At 42.9% G+C, this 23,112-nt stretch overlaps 1 protein-coding gene across 3 annotated transcripts in view; it reads left to right on the top strand.

Moving 5' to 3' along the window:
- Window positions 1-6,747: 6,747 nt before the first annotated feature.
- Window positions 6,748-23,112, top strand: part of SMARCAL1 (SNF2 related chromatin remodeling annealing helicase 1) — a 38,847-nt gene continuing 22,482 nt past the window's right edge. For all 3 annotated transcript variants that reach the window (XM_080620566.1, XM_080620565.1, XM_080620567.1), the window contains exons 1-8: window positions 6,748-6,819; window positions 7,744-8,656; window positions 9,407-9,457; window positions 12,166-12,426; window positions 13,567-13,617; window positions 17,413-17,593; window positions 18,528-18,678; window positions 21,419-21,577. In XM_080620566.1, the coding sequence (XP_080476692.1) occupies window positions 7,810-8,656; window positions 9,407-9,457; window positions 12,166-12,426; window positions 13,567-13,617; window positions 17,413-17,593; window positions 18,528-18,678; window positions 21,419-21,577 (1,701 nt within the window). In that variant the 5' untranslated portion in view covers window positions 6,748-6,819; window positions 7,744-7,809. The remainder of the gene's footprint in view (window positions 6,820-7,743; window positions 8,657-9,406; window positions 9,458-12,165; window positions 12,427-13,566; window positions 13,618-17,412; window positions 17,594-18,527; window positions 18,679-21,418; window positions 21,578-23,112) is intronic.

The raw sequence follows: 23,112 nt of genomic DNA, 5'->3' as shown, positions 1-23,112 counted from the left end.
GTGTGCTGTCTGTGTATGTGTACACCCTTGCATGACATGAGATCCAATCAGCCAACTCTTACACTTTTCTCCTTTCCTAATACAAAAGCTATGGAGCAACCACTGAATCTGAAAGATGGAAAATATCAGAGACCACCAGGATTAACTGTTGTTACATTTTATGAGCAGCAAGTGAAATATATTGCCTCAAGATACCACCCAGGATCAAAATGTGCATTTTATCAGGGCCAGCCATGTGACAATCCCATGATCTATCACCTAAACCATGGATCTAATCCGTGGTACAGACAAAAGAAAGGATTCAGTGGACAATCATGCTGAATGTGATGAATAGTTCCTTTATTCTTGTATAATTAAGCTAAATCACATCATCTTTTACTGTGGTAACTTTTGTGTTTTGTAATGCTTTTTACTGGACAGAAATATTCGAAACAATGCTAGTTTCTTGAGTCCCAGAAGTTACAACTGATCTTAGATAAACTTTTACAGCTGCCAAACCATTACGTGAGCAAACTTTCTGTGGATCCTCCATCAGCCTTTCTCAGGGTGAGGCATGGCCTCTCCTCACGATGTTACACAAAACTCTTTTCTCTTTTTTCTTTTCAAATGCGAGCTTGTAATTGAATTTTGGCATACTCGACTACATGACAAACACTAAACCCACTGCTTGTTGTACAATGTATGATGTCTATGTTTAGGTATAGTCCCAGTGCAGAAAGAACAACTCTTTATTCACCTGTAAAGAACCCTGCATGCCTGTGCCACCATAAGAATAAAAAATATTCATTGTACTACCAGTCCTTTGAGCCATTCATGCCACTTCCTTCTCCCTCACCACCCTATATTAAGCCTTTTAAAGATGAAAGGGGCTGTAAATCTTTCTAAATGCCAGAGCACCATTTTGCTAAAACATTATCCATCTTAACATCATGTCAGGTTTCTGAATGAGAATGACTTCTTTGGGTGGGAAGAGGCATATAACTTATACTGCTTCTCATTTCCTGAAGCACTGGAATTGTGCTGCTCCCTGATGTTATTTTATTAAGATGCGATTTGTCATCATATTGCTGAAAACAAGATAAAATGCAGGCTAATTAAATTCCTTATTTAACTTGATGAGCATCTGCTTTATGTAGCCACATTCTTTTAAATAGAACTTTTGTAGCTGTTTCTTAGGATCTGGCTATCATAATTTTTACTGTGATCAAAATGGGGAAACACCCCCCCCAATAAAGGCATGTGCATTCTCATTGCCTATGACCCTTGTTATTTATAATGAGAGATGGATAGCACCGCCCAGGCAGACTGCATCAGCACCTTGTGAGAATGCCGCCCAGACACTTCAAGAGCACTCCCTGTTGTGGAATAATTGCTATCCCATGGAGCCCAGTGGAAGTCACTGAGACAAGCTGGTAGCAAAATACTGCAGCTGACGGCAAGTGTTTTCTAGATCAGGCTGCTATACAAAGCATAACAAATAAATCACCTTGTGACTCCCCCCTTCTGTAGCAGATGAGACTCCCAACATAAAGGAAAATCATCTCTGTTGAAGGAGGAGGCTCAACCAGCTTAAGCACACTCTTGAAGTTAAGTGTGTGCTTAAGTATGCCATTTGCCAAGGCCGGATCCTAGCTCACTTTCCATTAACTGCATTCACAGAGGTTTCTAAGATGAGAGCAGCCTTCTTGCATCATTGGTTGAGTAAAGACTGAGGCAGAACAGAGTCCTGTGCTAAGTCCATGTTCCTAATTAAAGCAGTGGTCTTATGCTGCTCCCAACTAAGTCACAACAGACGATGCAAACAGTTGTATCAGAACCCGCTGTAAGCTCAGAGCTTTTAGGAAAGTCTTGGGCATGCCACAGCCGTGTGTCTGCCTCTTGGAAGCCCCCTTGGCATCAGACTTTGCATCCCACAGAAGTCCACATCTGCTCCACAAACTCCTCTTGGTCTGGAGTATGCTTTGAGATCCTCCAAGGAGAGACGCTGCTCCTGTGCAAGGGCAAAGGACCATTAATATTACATTGGTGATTAATTATTTAACATCACTAACCTCTGATGCTCCTGCTTAAAGGACTTCTCCATATCTCTGGGTCTCTCATGCAACAGGAAGAGAAAAGGCAAAAAACTGTGGCTAGATTTAATAAACAGTATCTTAAAAGTTGGATTCACATCAATACTAAAGCCATAGGATTAGCTGCTTATTCTGAGCTTGAAAACCAGGCCAGTAATTTAAACTCCAGAATAGAACTGGGAACGCAACTTTGTTTTAAACTGGTTTCCTATGGAAATAAAGCTTATGCAGTTAATTTTCTGTGTACACACAAGTCCTTCCTTCTAACTTTGCACCCAGTTCAACCATGTTTCACTAAGATAAGGTTTGTTCAGCACGTGGAGCAAAAAACCACAGTTGTTTAAAGCAGAGGGATGTGCCCTGCCTTGATATTAAGCATACTATAAGACATTGGAGAGTCCACATTGCTGATGCCCTCACCTTGCTGGATCACAGCTCACATTGTACGAAATGCTGGTGACAAGAAGCTTTGGAAGCACTGTCTGTATCTCAGTGTATGATGTGGGTTTTTTCTCTTTAAAATCTGTGAGCAAACTGACCCCTGCACCTGGGCTGCATCGCAAAAAAAAGAAAATAGATTTTCAGCAGCCCTGTGAGTGTGGCAGTGGCCTGGCAGCGAAGTGGAGGCCATGTGCTATGCAGACCATTGCTCTGGACTGGAGCTGTGGAGAGGAATCCAGCCAAGAAGGACAGAAGGCAAAAAAGAGACCCTGCAATCTGTTGGAGGGGTTGTACTATAAACAAGAGCAGGAGGGCTTCAGCATGCCAGGGAGGGACAAGCTGTGCAGATAAAAGAGGCTGCTTCAAAAGAGTGGAGGGTGACTAATTTTCCTTGCACTGGGTGGCCAAAGAGCAGGGAAAAAGTGGTCTTCACTGAGCTGGCAGTCAGAGGAGTGGAGCAACCTTTTCATGCTGGAAAAGCTCAAAGAACAGCCTCTGCAGGTCCTCTTTCATCAGAGTTTCAAGGGCAGATGGATACAGCAGACTCCAAATTTTGCCTCTGGTGCTACAAAGATGCTTGGAGAAAGGGCCTGATTCAGAGTTAACTTGCAGTACTAGCTGGGCTGTCAAATGGGCCAGCAGGCCCTTGATGTGCCATGACTGCAGGGGGAGAGTAAAAGTGAATAGCACATGTCCAAGATACCCAGAAAGAACTGGCATGGGGTGGGGTGGGGTGGGGATATGCAGATTCAGCATTCCCCCAAACACCCTCCAAGCCTTGGGCTGTGGTTGCCCATTAGCCAGCTTAGATCACACTGAGGACACCAAACCAGAGCAGAGGAAGCACAACACTGCAGCTTACAGAGGACAGGTGCTGTAGAAAGTATTCAGGTCAGACCCTAGCAGCTTACAAGAAAGGGTTTCTCCAACCAGAAGTTCTGCCAGTCGAGAGTGTTCTCTCTGACTTTCCTGCTCCAAGTCCTCTGAAGAGCTGACCTGCATGTCCCCAGTCCAGCCACTTGACTGATTTTAGCTGGGAAGGAACTGATAAGGCTCACTAGCATGGGATTAATTTATTTTGGAAGGTTCTACAAGTTCTCTATAGCTGGTCAAAGACTGGCACATTTGGGCACTGGTAATGGTGTCTCTGAGCTGAGCGTGAACTACCAAAACCCTACAAGAAGCTGGGGCAGCTGAGGACTATCAGCCTGGGCTGATTTTCAGTCGTCTGCTGGATGTCCTTGCTATGCACAGCTGCTCTACATGCAATTCAGCTCCAGCAGAGAGTGCAGGCTTGCCCTTCATCCAGGATGAAGGCAGCCAGCTCTGTTCATGTGAAGAACCACCAAGGTGTGTTGGCAAGGCAGAGGAATGGGGTGAACATTCACTGTGGCAGCAGTAGGACCTCCTAAGAGCAGCTCAAAACCTCTCAGAGGACAATCCATGAGACTCCAGAATAGCTCTGGGGTCTTGGGTCACTCATATTTTGGATATTAGCTGCTACTCATACAAGATGCAGTTCTGTCCTCACTTGGGAGCAAGACGTCAGGACCAGACGCCCAGCCATTGAGAGAGTGTTTAGAGCATGATCCAAGTGATGGAAAGATCCCGTTAAGAACAGCATTGGAACCCAAATTCCTTATTTCTTTTTCACCAATGGGAGCATTTCTTCAGAAGTGGGTGAACCATTTCCTCTGCAACAGAGCTGAGGTGTGCTAACCCTCCCAGTCTACCCAAGATTTTTTTACTGCATCTCTGCTCCCTGATCCACTACGTGGAGAGTGAGTCCAAGCCACTGCTGGAAGCATGTTCCGACTGAAAGGACACCTGGAGTGCTACCAGCAAACTGCTCACAAATGGCCTCTCATTTTGTAGGTCTGTTCACTGCATGGCTGGGCTGTTCCTTGTGCCTTGCTGAAGTTGTGCCATTTGGAACAAATGCTCCAGCGTCTGTCTGTGTGTCGGCCTGACTGTGCAACCCAAGAACTCTCTGCAAACGATGCTCCCCTCTCTCATCATTTTCATAACTTGGGGACATTCCCTGATAGGGTCTTTTCTCCACTTTTCCCAAATCTCCTCCTTCCCTCCCCCCAGCCCCAGATCTCCCAAAGCATAAGAAGCCATCACCAGAGACCTGGGACTGGATAGCTGCTGGGGGGCAGAAGGTGTCTGCAAATAGTTGCACAGTTATGCTCTGCATGTTCTCTCCCTCTCTCCCATATGTGACACTGGAATCTGGCTTAGCTTTGGGCAGTTAAAAGTGTGACAAGGAGGATTAAATAAGGTCCCTCATCCATTTCTTTCTCTTTCTGCTGCCTAGTCAGCTGAAGTCTGCTGGCTTGTAGGGGAAGAAAGGGCAATGGCAGAGGATCTGAAGGGAGGTCATGGGCTGATCATCCCTTCCTAGCAAACCCCTTGAGCAGTGAGGGAGCCTGGATCTGGAAAAAGGTTCAACTTTATTTCTTGAGAGAAGCTGGGACAAAACCCTGGGCCTGGGCCTCTGCTCAGCCCTGTGGTTTTCCTTAGAAGTGGTGTGTTTGCCAGCACCAGTGTGCACATAGTGTGCTCATGTCTGTGTTTGTGTGATTCCCAGGTGAGTAACAGCACTCCCGGGGTTTTGCTGTGTGTCAAGTTGCACCCATTCTTGCTGCCTGCCTTGTTTTTCTCAGGCTGATGAGCTCCTGACTAATGGCAGTCACTGCTGCTTAATCAGGAAGCAATTTAAGGATAACCTTTTCTAATTAACCATCAGAGAGAAGAGTGAATAAACTGTGAAACAGCCAGCTGCCATCGGTGTCCTCAGCCAAAGGGTCTGCCAGGGGGAGAAAATGGCATCTGGGGACAGGATGGCAGCTCCAGACCTGCCACTGGGCAAGGCGGTGTGTCAGAGATGGGAGGGGATTACGATTCTCCCCAGGTACTGCTCTGGTCATGCACCTGAGGATCATGATCATCCAGGAGTGGCAGCTTGATGTGTGTAATCAAGCCCCATATATAATTAAAACCCTGGGAGACTCTTTTATTCAGAATTTTGATGCAAATATGAGTTAATTACCTTATTATGAAGGTATTCACTGAACCACAGAACAGCCTGTGTTGGAAGGGACCTTGAAAGATCACCTGGTCCAGCCTTTTGTGGGAAAGGGAGCCTACACAAGCTATCTAGCACCCTGCCCAATTGTACCTTGTAAACCTCCAGTGATGAGGACACCACCCTGTGCCTGGGCAGGTCTTTCCAGTGATAGATTGTTCTCAATGTAAACGATTTCTTTCTTATATCAAGATGAAACTTCTTCCAGTGCAACTTGTTGAGCAGCATGGGGCCCAGTACTGACCTCTGAGGGACCCCACTTGTGACAGGCTGCCAGCCTTAGTAAAACCCATTGACCACTGCCTTCTGCATGTAGCCTGTAAGCCAATTTCCTACCCACCTCATAGACCACCCCTCTAGTTTTATCTGGCCAGTTCATCCAGGAGGAGGCTGTGAGAAACAGGGCTGAATGCTTTGCTGAAGTCCAGGTGAATAACATCCACTGCTCTCCCTATGTAGACAGGAATGCTATTTTGTTGTAGGTGATCAGGTGAATCTGGCATGATCTGCAAGGCTTTTCCTTGTCATCACTTTCATTCGGTTTGGGATCATTTTTAGGAAGAATCACTCTAATACTTTCTCTTGTATTTTTCTTGGTCCTTTTTTGGGCCCTCCTTGTAGATAGCTCTGATACTTGCCCTCTTCTGGTCATGAAGGTCACCCCTTCATCTCCACCACTACTCAAACATTACAGACAGCAGCCTTGCACAAATGTCAGCCACTGCTCTTAACACTCTGGGGTGGATTCCCTCCTCACTGCTCACAACAGTGTTTTCATCCTTTCTCATACATTACCACCATTTTTTATTCCCCATTCACAGTCACCCATCTAAAAGCCACGCACATTGGCGTACCACACCCCCCACACCAAAAGCAGTCGATGAGGGAGCACTGCCCTAGCCGTGCAGCACAGGGTGCTGTCTGGGGCAGAGCCTCAGCCCGTGGTCGACAACAGGGTCCCTGCATACAGCGTGTGTGCTTGAGTCCAACCTCGACAAGAGTATGGCGGAAAGGGCTCCAGCGCCCCTAAGATGGCGCCGGGAGGGGAAGACTACATTTCCCAGTGGGCCCAGCGCCCCACGCGCGCTTCTTAGTTCCCGATATGCCACACTTTGCGGCTGCTTCTCGCCGCCGGGCGGGAATGTGGGCTCTGCTGGGAGTTGTAGTCTGTGCGGCTGCGAGCGCTGTGGCTGCGATCCTGGCCTCTGCCAGCCGGTGGGTGCGCGGGCTTTTGATGGGGGGAAGCGGCCCGGCCGGGGCTGGGCCCACCGCGGGCTGTAGTGGAGCTCCCGGGGGACAGGAGGGAGCGGGCGTGGCCCCTGGCCTCAGTGTGGTGTGGTAGCGGCAGTGCTTGAGGATGGTGGGGGCCCCAGCCTGCAGGGTGGGGGCCGCGACCTCAGTGCAGTTTTGGACAGGGGAGCTGGGTGCCTGGGAAACGAGCGGGGCAAGGGGTGAGCCTCACTTCTTATAGGGTGATGAGGAAAATAGGTTTCAGTGCTGCAAGGTGGGCAACCCCTTGGGGCATGGAGCAGGGAGTAGATGGAGTGAGGCCAGCTCACGGGAGAGGTGGTGAGAGCCAGGTCCTCGCTATTATCAGACTTTGGTCTTTTAAGTGGCCCTTTCTGAAGGCAGCAGCTGATTCTGCACTTTGGTGTTCAGTAGGTATCTGCTACACATTGTGAGATGCCCACAGACTGGAAGGTGATCAGGAAAGATAGGGTTTTTCCCCATCTTTGCTGTTAGGTACCAGAAATATGAAGCACTTCCACACAAGGCTGTGCAGAAATGTATTGCTTTGCTTTCATCTCTTTGCAAGGTGTCCCTGTGCCTTAGCTATTTTACCAGTTCTGCTGGGATTTGCAGAGAAGCATGCTCAGAACTGTAGCAGAATAGGGATTTTCTCCTTTTTCTATATGTTTTATTTATGTGGAACTGACATGCAACACCCCAGCAGTGGCTGTCAGCATCTGCTTGCTGATAATGGCTCAGCATTGGTCTGACAGCTTTGCTGTACTACTGGGGTTTTGTGTAGGATCAGTTACAGTAATAATCGCTAATAATACTTAGTTATCAATACAGTAAGCATTTTTGTGGGGAGCACAGTTGAAACTTCCTGTCTCTTTTTACTGTCTTTTACAGACACATGTGACTGTGATTAATTCCTGATGCAGTTTTGATTCCGATTTATTGTTTGAATTGTTGAAGATGTCATCAGGCCTTACAGAGGAACAAAAGAGAAGAATTGAAGAGAACCGCCAGTTGGCTTTGGCTAGGAGAGCAGAGAGGTTGGCAGCCCACAGAGGTGGGCATGTGGGAGTCACTGGACCTCAGGTGAAAGAACAGAGTCCAGGCCATCAGGGAAGCTTGAAGGAAGAGAACAATCATGTCAGATTCATTAGCCAGCACAATCAGAATCCAAACAGTCCCGTGGAGCAGAAGAGCTGTCTTCAGAAAGATTATAATCATTACACTGCAAACCAACAGATGGCTGATTCACATGGAGAGCAACAAAAGAATTGTTCAGAGAACTCGGAACAAGCAAGTGGCATTAAGCCTACAATGATCCCAAATCCTCTGAGTTATTCCCATAAACATTATGTGGATGCTGATGGTCAGGAACATGGACAACAAGCTTTAATTAATCTTGGTACATTCCAGCAGCCCAAATGCTACCCAGCTTTCAAAACCCCTACAGAATCATCTCATCCCAGATTAATTGGTAACGGGCACCCTGATGATAGTAAAGATTTACAGAGTCAGAAAAAATCTGCCATAAAATATGTTACGCCACCAAGCAGTGCCAACCGCAGTGATACAGAAATGCTGATAAACACAAGGAGACCAAAGGAAAGAGAAGGGGGAGGAGGTAGGATGCAGAAGCTGACCAGCTGCATCAGTGCAGGCTCTACCTCTGAAGCTGCCTCTTGCAAGAAAGGAAATAGTGTTACAAGAGGAAAATGCGTGAAATATGGGGAAGACCGATTTCAGGTTGAAATAGGGTATAATGCTGAACTTATTGCAGTGTTTAAGAAGATACCAAGCAAAAGCTATGGTAAGAGTTGGTTGGTTGCTGTTATCTGGTGTCCCTGCCCATGGCAGGGGGATTGGAACTAGATGATCTTAAGGTTCTTTCCAACCTGAACTATGATCTCTGTTTACATGGGATTGAAGTTTCAGCATCTGCTGGAACTGTAGTTGCTATATGCTCTTAGAAGTGTAGCTATTGCTGGGTTAAATATGTGTATTAAATGGGGATTGGAAAAGCAAAGACAGCTGAAATTGGAAAGAAATTCTGGGTGTAAATAGCTTGGGCTTGGATTTAGCCAAAAAGTTAGAAGCCCTGCTTTATGGACAGTGCTCTAAGAAGTGTAGTGACAGCAGCTGCTTGGAGCCTTTGGGAGCGAAAGAAGTGATCATAAATTGGTATGAGAAAATGGGTCACTACAGCTGTAGTTCAGAGTTGATGAGGTGATTCTATTAACTGGGTTACTGGGAGCAGTGGAGTCTCCACCTTTTGGCTTGCTTCTGGTCTTTCCTCACTGCATTTATTTGTTATATTCCACTTTTGTTTCTCCCATGTGTTGCTGCTCCCTGTGAATGGCTGCTGGTTCTTCTTGGTTTAGTATTGATATTCACTACGGCTTTTTTTGGTGTCATGTAGCTGTAAACTTGAGCATACTGTTTTTCAGATGTGTATAAAAAAGCTTGCATGAGAAGCTTGAGTTCTCTCTTACCTTGCATGAGTGTTTCACACCACCATGTTTTTCCTACTCAACATGATTTGTATTCTGCCCTATTTTAGATCCTGATACGAAAAAATGGAATTTCAGCCTGAAAGATTACAGCAGTTTCAGTAAGTACATGATAAAAAAGAATCCAAATTTTGACCCCCTTCCACTGTCTTCCATAATTATTATTTAGTTTTGTTATTGTCTGGAGTAACAAAACCAATGCTACTCAAACATAATGCCTATCTCTTAGGCATCTGGCTCATAACATTTTTCTGACACTTTGTAGTTCATCAGAAATAACTTAATTTTTCACATAATATAAATACCAAGCATACATTTAACTTTTTCTGATGTTGCTGAATTTTCCAGTGTCCAACAAGCCTGATCATAGGAAAAACATCTATTGTGCACGTACTTCATATGAATCTCTATTAGAGAGCTGTGTTCTACTTGCTGATGCTTAATTTCTAGGTCTATTCATGTATTTTCTTCCTAAACAGCTTTTTTTTCTTTTTTTTTTGAGAAAAAACCCAAAACAAACCACACAACAGACGTGTTTTCCTGTTAATTTGGGTGTCAGAAAAGGAAAAAGAGTAATACCTTAGGGCTTTGAGTGAGCCTGAAAATGGATTTGCCTTTTTTTGGCATACCAAGTATGGTCTTTTCTTTCTTTCCTGTCATTTTATTCTGGAAAGATTGAGAGATGATAGAGGCAAACACTACAGGTAAGCTTTTCAAAAGCATATTGTATTGAAGTGAGTGATAAATCACTATTGATTTCAGTGGGAACAGAATTAGGCCTGAGTTGAGCACTTTGAAAAACCCACAGTTGAGTGCTGGTATTTTAGCTTCCCATGTGGGTTGCCACACATTTATAATTTAAGTGCTGCTGGTTTGCTTGAAGTTTATCATGTACAGATGAGAGCAGAGTCTCTGCACCAAGTAGCTTACAAGAGAAGAGGATGGGTTTTGGAGATCAGAGGTTTTCCTTAAGGCTATCAAATATGAGTTCTTTCTGGAAAGTTCACATTGACAAGTGAAGACAGTATGTGATCATCACTGGGCAATGGTATCAGGAGAAAAGTACCCTGAAAAAAGGGAACTGACTTAAAAGGGCCTTGGTTTGAAGACTTGTAAGTGTAAAAACAATTATTTTAAAGGTTCCTACAGTTAATTTTGTTCTTCTGAATAGTGTTACCCTGTACTACATTTATTTCTTTGTACTATAAATAATTAAACATGTAGTCAAACTTAGAAAATGATGTTGAAATAAAAGAGTAAAAAAAAGTTTGGGTTTGTTTTTTTGGTTTTTGGGTTTTTTTTACAATTTCAGTATTTGTTGTAGAGGTGAGATCTAACTATGTAATGCTACATCACATCTAAAATCTTTTGCTTGATGCAGTGGGAGTAGAAAGTATAAATTGATGGCTTCCTAGTCCTCTACTTTAAGAGTTAGTTTCACTTTAATTTTTTAAATTTTTTCTTTGGAGTATAAATTTCAAATGCTTGAGTTTATTCTGGAAGTCAGTTATTATTTTAAAATAAAGTTGAATTAAGTCCAAATGTTTTTTTTATTTATTTCTGATTAGGAAGAAAGTGTCTGAGTTTATTTCTTCCTTTTTTTCCCTTTTCAAATCTTAACCACTGAACTTAGATTTTGCATGTTTGTGTTGCGTATCAGTAAGCTGGACTATTTAAGAACAAGCCGAGTGGATCATGATGTGCAGCTTAATGCTGAGAGGACTGAATTTGTGCTAAAATACTGCCTGATAGGGAAGATTGCTTCTCTCTACAAATACATGTGCTTAGGGGTCCATTGCTTTTGAGTCTAATGGAGTAGAGATGTTCATGAATCTTTGTTTTACTGTGATACCTATGAGTTGGAGTCTTGGGGATGAATTATGATGCTGTAAAAATACAAGAAAAAAGTTATTCTTAACCATCACAGTTTGGCTGTAATAATAAAAACAACGTATGTGTGTAGATTGGCAGAGGAACACAGGGAGAAGTGGAATGTTTACTAGTGTGGATAGCTGTGGTTTCAGGCTAACAGGTGTAAAATGCTGTGTCCCCTCTCTCCACATGCCCTGGCATCATGACAGAGGTGGTTGCTAGTCAGCAGTAAGATTGGAGGGCAAATGGTTGGGGGAAAGTAAAAGTCAAACTCTAAGGCACAGTAGAATAAAGGGTTATGGACTTAAATTGTAACGAAGGAGTTTTAGGGGTTTGGACTAGATTCCTTCCTGATATCCTTCCTAAAGGATTGTGAACATACAGCAGTCCTCCTAGATGAGGTTGCATATCAGACACTAACATGAGGCAGGAGGCAGATATTTTTAGATCCTTCTCCTTTGCTGTTTGCAGAAGTAACCTTCCATCTTTTAAGGCACATACTATTGATCACCATGCCCCTATCCCTGCGACTTCGTAAGTGAAAATGCTGTGTGGCTGTGTGTAATTTACTGCTCATGTAAATCTGCAGTTTGCTTCCCCTGCCCTAATAAGCCACATTTTGGAATTGCCAGTAGGAAGGCTAATGTAGTAACAGTGCTGGACAGGCCCTTGTTCACCTACTGTCACGTATGCCTTCTGCCCCTGCTGTATTCTCTGTGGAAAATCACATCAACCTGCTCCTCCAGGCCATCACTCTCTCTAGTCCTTATCCCTGTGAGTGAAAGCGGGGAATCATCATGCCTTTTAAACTTGAAGATGCATGATTTGTTTGTCATCCTCCTGTCCTTTATCTTCCCAAACCATCCTGTGCATCTTTAGTTCATCAGTGTTCTTCCCTATTAATTCTTTTGTCTGTATCTCATGTTTTTCTCCCTAGTGGAAGCAGCAAATCAACTTTCGTCAGTAATTCTGGCACCACTGAAAGGAGAAAATGCAGTTGGCTTGGTATCAAGCTCTTGTTTTGCTGGCAATAGGATTGATGTGAAATCCCTCTTGAAGATGTGTAAGAACTGGAAGAAACCCTCAGCCTGTGTCAAAGGGAAGTGTGTGCTGATCTCTCGCTTGCGGTTTGAGGTTGATATTGGGTATTCTGCAGAAGTAATTGGAGTGTTCAAGCAGATGGGTTCCAGAAATTATGGTGAGTCTCTGTTGTTTCTGTTTTATTCTAGTTACATTGTTTGGGCTACTTTTGGAATGCTGTGAACACTTCAGGGAGGCTGTGCTTTGGTGAAGATTTTGAACTCCCGTAGTTACGGCATAGTGCTATATCTGTGTTCTGCACTCCATGGCAGAACATGTACTCTTCTGGGCCAAGGTGATACTTCAGGACTCAGCACAACTATATTTACTGTTGAAGTTGGATAATTTGCCAGCAGTATGATGACCATGCATAAGTTCTTGTCTGTATCATCAAATGCAGTTAGACATTCCTATATTTCTTTTTTTCTGTGATGTATAATGACTGCAACTGCCTGAGCAGATCCAGTTTACCAGCAGCTTTACTGGTTTACTTAGGTTTTGGGGCAAGTGGAACTGTAGAGTGCTTCTCTGTTGGCATTCAGATTTCAATGATAAATGACAGTTTTTTCCACTTGTAATGTGGGAATTGAGGCACAGAGTAATGAGGTGACATGTGCAGTGTCATAGCATGTCAGTGACAACATGGGGAACAGATCCTGGGGCTCTTGTTTGGGCAGGTGGCTCATGAGCCAGCTGGCTCATTGTGTCTTTAGCTGACTGAATTCACTCTGCCTTCTGTGGAAGTTGTAGGCAGGTGCTACCCAGGGATAAACCTGCCAGACAAGTCTTCAAGTTACATTTTGGGTATTGATGAGTTGATGAATTTCCTCTGTACCATCTGGAGCACATCTTTTGTAAGGTACAGAGGTAAAATTGAAAGCAATGGTGTTACTGACGGAAGCTGCTAAAGTTTGTTGGTTGACAAATAAGAACCTTCACACACATTCTTCATCCTTTCTTGCAGTGAAGAGAAAGTGGTTGCCAGAATCCTTGGGCATGGGGGTTTTTGCAAAGGTTCATTAGGGGAGCTGACCTTGGCTTGCTCTGGTGATACCACCACTTCTAGATGTGTGCTCATACTTTTAATTGTACTTCAGACTGCTTCAAAAGAAGCAGAGGAGAATTGATTGCTGGATAAGTAAAAATTCTTTTAAAGCAGTTCTGAAATGCAGAGGATATAGATGGATAGCCATGTTCTTAGGGACAGAGAATTCAGTCTTTTAAAAGACACTTATGACAGTGTTTGTAACTATTGCAGATATCAACACCAAAAAGTGGAATTTCCTGCTGGAGGACTATCCCAGACTAAGTGAGTAGCTGCATTTTCCTGGCTAGGGCTATTTTCTGGGGAGGCAAATGAATTCTAACTTCATTTCTCAGGCTAAGCCTTTTCACTGTGGGGAGATAATTTGCTAACGAACTGTGAAGCAGGTGTCTTACTGTTTTGTCAGACATTTATACTGTTTGTCCAGACTCAAAATTTTATAAATGTGTGTTATTCATGGCAGTCCTTTAGGGAAGCATTGGGAAGATGGCTGTTTTGTCAGATTCTGCACTGAATTCCTGTGCTGTTTTTTAGAGCTCATGGATGTATTTACTATCACAAAGCTATTTTTATTACTAACACAGCAGCTCTACTTGAACTAAGGAGGTGCAGGAAAATGGATTCCTCTGTTACCATTTGCCAAATTTGAAGAGGTCAGTGTGGTGGCTGCCAAGCCTTCCTGTCCTTACAGAAGTTCTGTCTTACTCTTTTTAGCTGCACTGTCCTGCCCACATTACTCCCTTTTATGTGTATATCAATTCATAAACTGGCACAGGCACCCCTTGCTTAGAAAACAAACACATATCAGGCTGTCTTACTTCCGGTTCTTTAAGCAGTTTGCACAGTATTGTGCTGTTTCATTTCACAGCACATTTTGTGTTTCAGGTCAGAGTGCTAGATTTTCAAGTCAAATGATTTCTGTAACAACCAGCTCATCCACAGTTATAGGTCTAGTTGCTGCCTGGCTGATTTTGTTCAGCCTCCTATGTTACAGCTGGTAGTAATGGCTTTGCAGGCAGCACACAACTGTTACGTTTTTAATTGATGTACAAGGCAGGTTAGAATTCAGGTTGCTTCCATAGCTGAGTTGATTCTGAGGCAAATAAGAGCTGCTTGTTTCTCTTGCAGAAGTGTGCAGATCTGCTTGAACAAAGGCCTTCATCTTGAAGCAGAATTTCATATTTCATAGAAATCCAAATTTATTTGAAGCTGGTTGATGGACGCTTAAAAGGAAGCAAAAAAATCTTTTTAAAAGAGCATTGTATTTTCCCCTGTGTGTGGATCTAAGCACATAGTGTTGCTACAACTTTCATTTCTTGATTGAAGTTGACCATTAGACTCCTGCCTTTGTCCATCTGTGTAATGCTGGTGAAACTGACTCACTGATCTAAAATGAAGAGCTGTGGTTTGTTGTGTTTTGTTGGTTTTTTGTTTGGTTGGTTTTTTTGTTTGTTTTTGTTGTTTTTTTTTTTAAATGGATGCCACTTTGAGAAATAATCCAGTCTCAGCAGCATGCTCCTGGCACATCTGTTTCTTAGTTTAAGTTTAGTTATGTTTACAGAGTGTTTTGAGATGAATAGCATTATGCAAGTCCTAAGTATTATCATTATTATATATCAACCCAGTTGACCTGCTGTGTTTGCCTTCGTACTCGTGTGAAGCTATGTGGCTGTGGAATTTGATTGGGGTAAGCTTCAGGCAGGTAATAAGGTGCTCCACACATCACACTTTCTAAGTATGACAGTGTGTTACAGAGCTGAAATGCTGTTGCTCAGAGTTTTCCTCTAGCATGAGCTCCTGCATTCACAGGATACTGAAGTGCATTTAATAATTGAATATCTGCATGCTCCTATGATGCATGTAATGCAGGGCCTTGTAGGAGTTCCAGATCTTGAAAACACGTGAGTGTGTTTTGGTGGAGGCTATTGCGGAACTCCAGGATTGGGATGCTGACAGACCCTGATTTCGTGAGAGCTGCTGATCTCTCACAATTTGCTATAAGGGCCTTTTGTATGTCCATAGGGCCTGATCCTGTAGCATGTGGTAGGCAGTATGAACAAAACCATCATCTCCCAGTCTGTCACTCTCTCAGCCATGCTGGCTGGCAGTTGTATACATCATGTGAAGTATTCAGAATCCTACAGATTTGAGGAAAGAAAAGAAATCATAAATCTTCTTGCAGGGTGTAATTTGTGAGGGCATTTGAGGCTTCTGGCACATGCCTTTTTGAGGAACAGCATTTGCTTTGTGCCTGTTTGTTTACCTACATCAAAATAAAAGAATTTTTTAAAGGCTGGTTGCCATTTCCAGCAGAGAGATCTGTTGGCTGGTAACTGTTTGCGGAGGTTAATGTCTCTGCCTAGTTGCTCAGTCATCTTTATGTAAAGGTCACTTCAGTAAAAAAAATGTCTGTGGGATGAATCATGCTGGTGGCAGATACATCTTAATCACTCTCCCAGCTCATGTACAGAACAATAGCAACAGAATTATCAGTGAGCAAATTGTAGCAATTATGCTACATAGCTCAGTCTGTGAGTGTAATAACAAGCTTGTGCTGCACTTCGGGTGGAGAGAATTCCTGCTATTGAGGAAGTATAAATTAAACTGGAGAGTTTAAAAAGTTTGGTTGTTGCCCAACCACAAATGGAAATCTTTTCATATGGGTATTCTTGGAATTGCTTTCCCTTTTCATATGGCAGGGGTCCATCCTGCTGCTTTCCACTTGGAGATAGCTGAAATAAAAATACTTAACTGGATTCTGGAGGTGCATTTACTGCTGGTATAGTGAGTTCTTGTTTCAGTTATTTTTGCAAAGAGTTGTTTTATGTCTTTTTGATTTCATACACAAACCAACCACTAAAAAAAAAAAAAAAAAGAGTTGCTTCCTGCAGTAAAGGATCTGTGCACATGTATTTGGGTTCCTAGTGTAGAGGTGTCTCTTATTTCTCAGTCAGTGGTCAAAGATTGATTGCTAAACATGTTTTCCTCATCCCAAATCACTGCATGTTTTAAACTGGTATTTGTTTTCATAAAAAGTTGTTGTTGGCTTAAAAAGAAATACTTTTATCTTTCTGGGATGAGGTATAGGTAACTGGAGGGAACTGAAATAAGGTTGTCTAGAAGGAGAGTTGCTCTAATGCTCTGCTTGTTGTGATGCATGGGTTGAAAAGATGAAGGCCCCAAGGTCTTTGCATAATGGAGGCTGGAGATCTCTTTAGTTTGATTGGGAAGGCTTTATGCTGTAAATAAAACTGAGAGGCTTCATGGCTGAAACAACAGTGGTGGTGAGGGACTCAAGTGACTGCCTGTGGGCTGGTTCTGACTTGCAAGCTACTCCAATCCAAGAGAACAGCAGTGGATAATAGCTCAGCAGGGAGTTGCTATTGGTACTCTGTCCCTGAAGGATGGCTGTCAAAGTGCTGCTGATGGTGATACAGGAGCAGTTTCTCTGAGTCTTGAGGTGCTTCCTGTTTTCTTCTCCAAATGTGGTAAAAGAGGGACAATAAAGTGGAGACAGAGCCAAACCTGTGTGAATTTGAGAAGACAATTTTCAAAGCTGAAGTTGTATGATATTCTTTAGGTAACTGTGTCTCAGGTCACTCCTGATCACTCAGAGTGGAGACCTCGTAGGTGTTTAATGCATAATCCCAAGGTCAGGGTAAAGATGCCCCTGCCTTCTAGGCTTCATGAGCTCTTTTGTTCAAATCAATACTTTTATTTCTGAGTATAGTGTGCCCTAAGCTGCACTCAGTGTGAATAATCTAGCTCCAGCTGTATTAGCAGCAATCATCTCTGAATGATGGCATCAGACTCAGAGTATTTTTTTTTTTATAACCAAGTCTAAATATGAGGGGAGGAGATGTGATTCATCATGTGGCTCTGAAATAGACTTTAGGGAAGAGGCCAGGTCAACACCTGTGCATGATGCAGTACTTTCTTGAGCTGTTTCAGGACAGGAAATATTATTGTTAATGAGGCTGAGGGTGTTCCATAACATCCATAATGTAAGTTGTGCGTATATTGCCCCTTTCTGATAATAAAATGCTCTGTTCTTTGCAGTGAAAGTGTTACAGAGCCTTGTGTCAGTAGAAGTGGAGCCACTGCCAGAGGCAGTGATACAAGCCTTTGCTGCTCAAATACAGAGATCTACATCACAGACAGACGTTCCTGATGCTGACCTCTCAGTAGTGGACTCCAAAATTGTGAAGAGTCTCATGCCCTTTCAACGGGAAGGTGTGAAGTATGTCCTTTTTGCATGCTATTAAGAGCTAGTCCTTGCCTAGAATTGCGTACTCTATATTGGTACCCGGACTGCATTCTCTTCTGTGGAGAGTTCAGCATTACCTCAGAGTCTTGGGCTGTTACGTCCTGTTGCTCAGGGCTCTTGGTTATTTCGTGTGGTATGGTTTGTTTTGTTGGGGTGGTGTTGTGGATTTATTTTGAGTGACACATCTATTCCGTTTCTAGCTAGAATTCTTCATCATGAGTCATTTGTTCAAATGATACATTTCTGATCTCCCTCTTGTGATTCAGTGTGTGCCTAATTGTCATATGATTATTTTATGTTTTAAGGTCATCGGTTTTTGTTCGTTTTTTTTGTTTTCTTCCAAGTGCATTTCTTGTTGTTGTTTTTTGAATAATAACTGCACATGGGAAAGTGCCAGCAAATGGGACCTAGGCCCTGAAAGATTTAAAGTGGCTAATTGTATGTAGAGATAAACTTTTAAATGTCCCTGTCTCCATCATATATGGTCATTAGTTGTTGACTTCAAGATGCAGTCCATGAAAGCCTGTACTTACTGGTGTTAAAAGGGCATTGGTATTAATATTTTCTTAGCTCAGCCAGGATGAACTCTGGGACAGAATATGAGTAATATTGTGGAAAGAATGTGCTTTAAATAACTGTAGGTCTTGAGATGACTACTCATGAAATCAAAGTCTCTAAAGATTGAGTTGAACCACTGTTGAGGAGCCTTCAAGTTTGAGAGGTTTGTGAGAGTTGCTTCACTTGTGTTAAGACTCAGGGAAGAGCTCCAGGTTTACTGAAGAACCCAGATCACCTCCAGGTGAGCCACATTATAAGCTTGGTGGTGAGTTGTTCTCATCTTGGCTGCCATGACACATAGTAATCCAGTTCTTGACTCTTACTTAATTCCCCTCTCTCTTTTCCCCAGTTTTGCAATTTTAAGAAACGGACGTTTACTTATTGCGGATGACATGGGCTTGGGCAAGACTCTCCAGGCGATCTGCATTGCTGCGTATTACCAGAAGGAATGGCCCTTGCTGGTGGTGACTCCTTCTTCTGTGAGGTTTACGTGGGCAGAGGTACCGTGAGCTTGAGCATGCACAGGTGCCTGCTAGAGGGCATGTGTGATGGTTGTGCTGTGTTGCACTCTGTATAAGTTAAAATTTTTAAAATATGTGTATTAAGGTGGGGGGCGAGAGGGGAATTGCATGGCACTGCCTGTATGATATACGCGTATTTGATTTTATTGGCTGATTTTTGTTTTGTGATCCAGATGATCTGCTGGAAAGAGGGACATCTAGAGAAAGTATCTCCCTGACCCTCTGTTAACTTTGCTCCTGAAAGTCAGCTGGCTCTAATGAGGTGTTCTACTCATCAGTGCCAAAACAGTAATTGCATTCAAGCAATTCTCTGTTGTATTCAAGTCCTTCATAGCAGTATTTGCTAGTCCCTTGGCTGGAACAGAAGCCCAGATGCTGGGATTCTCCACTTTGTTGAAGAGGCTTCATTCTCATCATCATTAAGTGTCTGTCATATCTTTTGGCTTGTCCACTGTGTGCTGCTGACTCCTCTGAGTCCTTTATTAATGTTGATCAGAAGCCCATGAAAGCTTGCATAGTTGAGAAATATATCTTGAAATAAATTATTGTCATGACTTTTACACTGAGACTGTTGAGTTGCCATAGGCTAGTGAGATGTTCACTATGGGAGAAAAAGGTGAGCCAGAGGTTTTAGGTCAGTAATTTTGTGCTTGAGCAACAGGGGGTGGAAGTTTAGCCTTCGCTGGAATGTTGCATTGATGAGAAGTGTATTGATTGGAATTTGCTGGCTTTGTGCTGTAGCAGTTTGTTAGAGCATCTTAGTGTTTGTTTTTATGTCCAGTAGTGCAACAAAATGTTGGGCAACAGGAAAAGAAAATTATTTTCTGAACGAAGAAGTGATGCTCATCATGTCTGATATTTCAAAGGCTTGTAGACCTCTGGGTCAACATGTAAATTCAAGGCTTCTGTGGGATACCTACCGGTAACAATCTGGTCCCTGGTTTCCTGAAGTACTGGGCACCTGCCAACTAACTGGTGTCCTTCAAGAGATTTAAACAATATGAGGTGGGGTGTTTTTTTTTTTTTTTCCTTCTGTGAGTGCTTCCTTCCCCTACTCCCAGGAGGCTGTTGTTGGAGATGTTTTGTTAGGATGTTTGCTTTAGAATGAGTTGTGTTGCGTTGTGTGAATGTAAAAGGTGCAAGTCTAATTAAAATGTGTCACAGACAGTGGAAGAAGGTGGTGTTCATTACTGTCTACTCTGTCCATTGTTGTACACCTGTGTTTTACTATAATAGTAGAAGGTTTTTTAGTGTCTCTGGAGCTGAATTGCCAGAAATTGTCTTCATCTCAGAGTTGTTAGCATTTTATTTTGGCTTTCTGAGGGCTCAGGCCACTGAGTGCCTTTACATTCAAACTGCCGTAGGAAGCCGGCAGGACAATGTCAGGTACTCTGGATGAGAAGTACTGCAGCCATGCACATTTAGAGTTTGGCAATGGAACTTGAATAATTAATGTTCAGAGCAATTTCAAAGCACTTCTTGTGGACAGAGGTCAACATCAAGTAATAAATACAGGGTCACTTTTATGGTGTGAGCTAGTCGTGTGCCTTCATAAAAGAAGAGGGCAGTACAGCTAGGAGCTTTCATATACTTCCCTGTTGCTGCCATGTTTGTCTTCAAGTTCTGGCTTAGTGTTAGTCACATAGTCTTTGGTTGGGATCTAACTTTGTCCACTTGTTGGCCCATTTTTTGTTGTGGTGCTTGCCATAAGTGTGAAGGATAGTTAATTGTCAGTTTCTCACATGCCGAGAAATGCGAGAAGCTCACATTTAACTCCTCTGGCTGCTGCATGTGGTTACTGAACAGAGGAGAAGAATGATACTTGGGAGACTTCCACAAGTGAAGGGCCTAGAGGCAGAGATGCCATTTCTCATCACCACTTGGATACATTTTCCTAAAGGGAAGCAGATCCTGATTGCTGAAGCCCTAGCCTTTCTCTGCAGAGCAACATCAGCAGAACTCAAATGATGCAGAGAGGTTGGTGTCATTTGGGACACAATAACAAGGGAAACGGTGGGTGCTCAGTAGCTAACAGATGAGTTTGGGGGAGGATATCTTGCTCTGGTGTGTGGAGCACTTCAAAAGGTTTATTTGAATGACACATGTATTTCAGCTGCTATCATAGAGCAGCTGGTGTGTTGTCAACTTGACCTTTTCATTTTGTTTGTTTGTTTGGAGTATTTTTTATAGATGCTTTAAGAAGGAGAGGTTGTGGATGATTTTTTGTCGATCTGGATGAGTTGTACTTCATCCTCACGGTGGAGTAAACATTGCTATAGTGAGAGATGTTTACCACTTAAAAGTTTGTGCTTCACAGCCTGAGTTTGCTGTTTAGTGGGAATACTGAACTTCCCTGTTAGTAGTTGTCACTATCTCTGGCTCTGAGCGAAACAGGTAACATTGTCAGGAGGTTACGCAAATTTCTATTACACATCAGATTTTGGTTTTCAGTAAGAGAGAAGAATAGAGCATGTTTGAGCCTTCCTAGCTATGGAAGATAGATTTGGCCTTATAGTTTTGTTCTTTATCTTCTCACTACTAGGATTGTTTCCTTGGAGAGACTGTTTATCCTTACTGTGCTCCAAGTTGATGTCTAATGGTGGTGGGTGGGGTGGCTCCATGTTCTAAGCATTTCTAAGAATGCTTTGTGAAGTGCTTTGGGATCCTGACAGAGAACATAAGCACCAAAACACAATTAATTGCTTTCCTTTTCCTCCAGGCATTTCACAGGTGGCTTCCGTCCTTGAGTCCAGGTAGCACCAATGTCATAGTGACTGGCAAAGACAACCTAACAGCAGGCTTGATCAACATTGTCAGCTTTGACCTCCTCAGCAAGATGGACAAGCAACTTCAGAGCACTTTCCAAGTAGTTATTATTGTAAGTGGTACACTAAAATTTTGAAGTTAATTGTATGCTGCAAATGGGGTGACCTTTGTGTTGTACAGTGGAGAAGTGTAAAGCAGGCCTTATTTAAGACTGAAACTGAGTCATAATTGGGGCTGTGATCATAGCTGTCTTCATGAGTAGAAGTAGGAGGTTTCCCTGAAACCTTTTGAGATAACTAGTAGAGTTATTCATTTATGATTCCTGAAGCTGTGTTTTCTCTTTTACTTGTTATGGTGCCCCTCTGATTACATTGTGGTTGGGCATGTCCTCTGCTGGAGAGAATGGTATTTAATGTGGTGCTTCAATACAGTAGTCTTGGAGTCATATCTTTTAAGGGGATTGGACTTTAGGGTGGTGGTAGTATTTATCCGGTAAACCAGGTAGCGTGTCAACATCAAGTATGTGGATAAAGCATAAAAAAACTCCCTTTGCTTGTGTTCCACTGACAATCTGCATTAAGCCTTCTGCGATCACTTGTATTATTTCTTTTATGAATTACTTTTAAATCCATTATTTAACCTTTTACAGAGCCATGATGAAGTGCATTTTTCTAGATTTCTGTTACTAGAAATTCAAAACATCTAGTGTTTCAAATCCAGCTTGGATCAATAGAGACCAAAAGTGTATCTGTAGCTTACTGTGAGTGTTTGATGTTCTCAGTCTGGTTTTCAGCATACATATGCACCTGTCCCTAAGATCATGACAATTAGAATGTAATAATCCTTTTGTTTCTCAGCATCAGAAGGGAATGTGGGAATAGATGGAGTTCTCTAGAGATCAAACTACTTATGGGGGAATTGATTCCCTCCCCCCTCCATTTTTATTTTTTCCCCTGCCCACTCCCTGACAAGCCATTCTGTCAGGGTGGAAATGTGAATTGTTACTTTCATATGCTGGTTCTTGGAGTAAAGGGACTTGGGCTCTAGGGCTACTGGCCTAAAACTGTGAAATGACGGATGTTCTTTCTGTGTGTTTATGTGTTCAAATTTGGACCCTGTATATATTTTTACAGATGATAGTAGTCTTACTGAGTCCTGAGCTTCCCTGCTTTTTCTCCCAATCTTCTTTTGATGTCTGGGAACATTAATGTAGCTTATTTGTTAATCAGGAGGGAGAAGGCAGTGCTTGAGAGGCTAACCAGTTGTATTGTCTTTTCATGTATGGTCACGTGCTCATCCACAAGTGTAAAGACGAGAATGTACCCTTGGAGGTCACCGACTACTTTTTGTGTCTAAGTTCTGCCTTGCTACAGCAGTAGAAATGAAGTCTGTCTGGGGGTGATATCTCAAGTAGGAGGTTGTTATCCACCTGGTGAGCCCTATCAGCAGAACAGTTGGATCCTAATTAGATTTCTTTTTTTCCCCCCTCATCGTTTTCATTAACCCCTTATTTAGGGAAGTGGCACTGTATAGGCCTCCTATATTTTCTGCATTTAAAGGACACACAGGGGCAAATGAGTATTGGTGGTAGAAATAATGTTCCTGTTTCTCCTTCCCTCTCCAGCCCCCTCTGCTCACTTGTATCTG

The sequence above is a fragment of the Psittacula echo genome (genome assembly GCF_963264785.1).
Source record: "Psittacula echo genome assembly, chromosome: 6".
In the NCBI taxonomy this organism is placed as follows: Eukaryota; Metazoa; Chordata; class Aves; order Psittaciformes; family Psittacidae; genus Psittacula; species Psittacula echo.
Note: the sequence above shows the minus strand (reverse complement) of the source record. Positions and strands in the feature narration are given on the sequence as shown.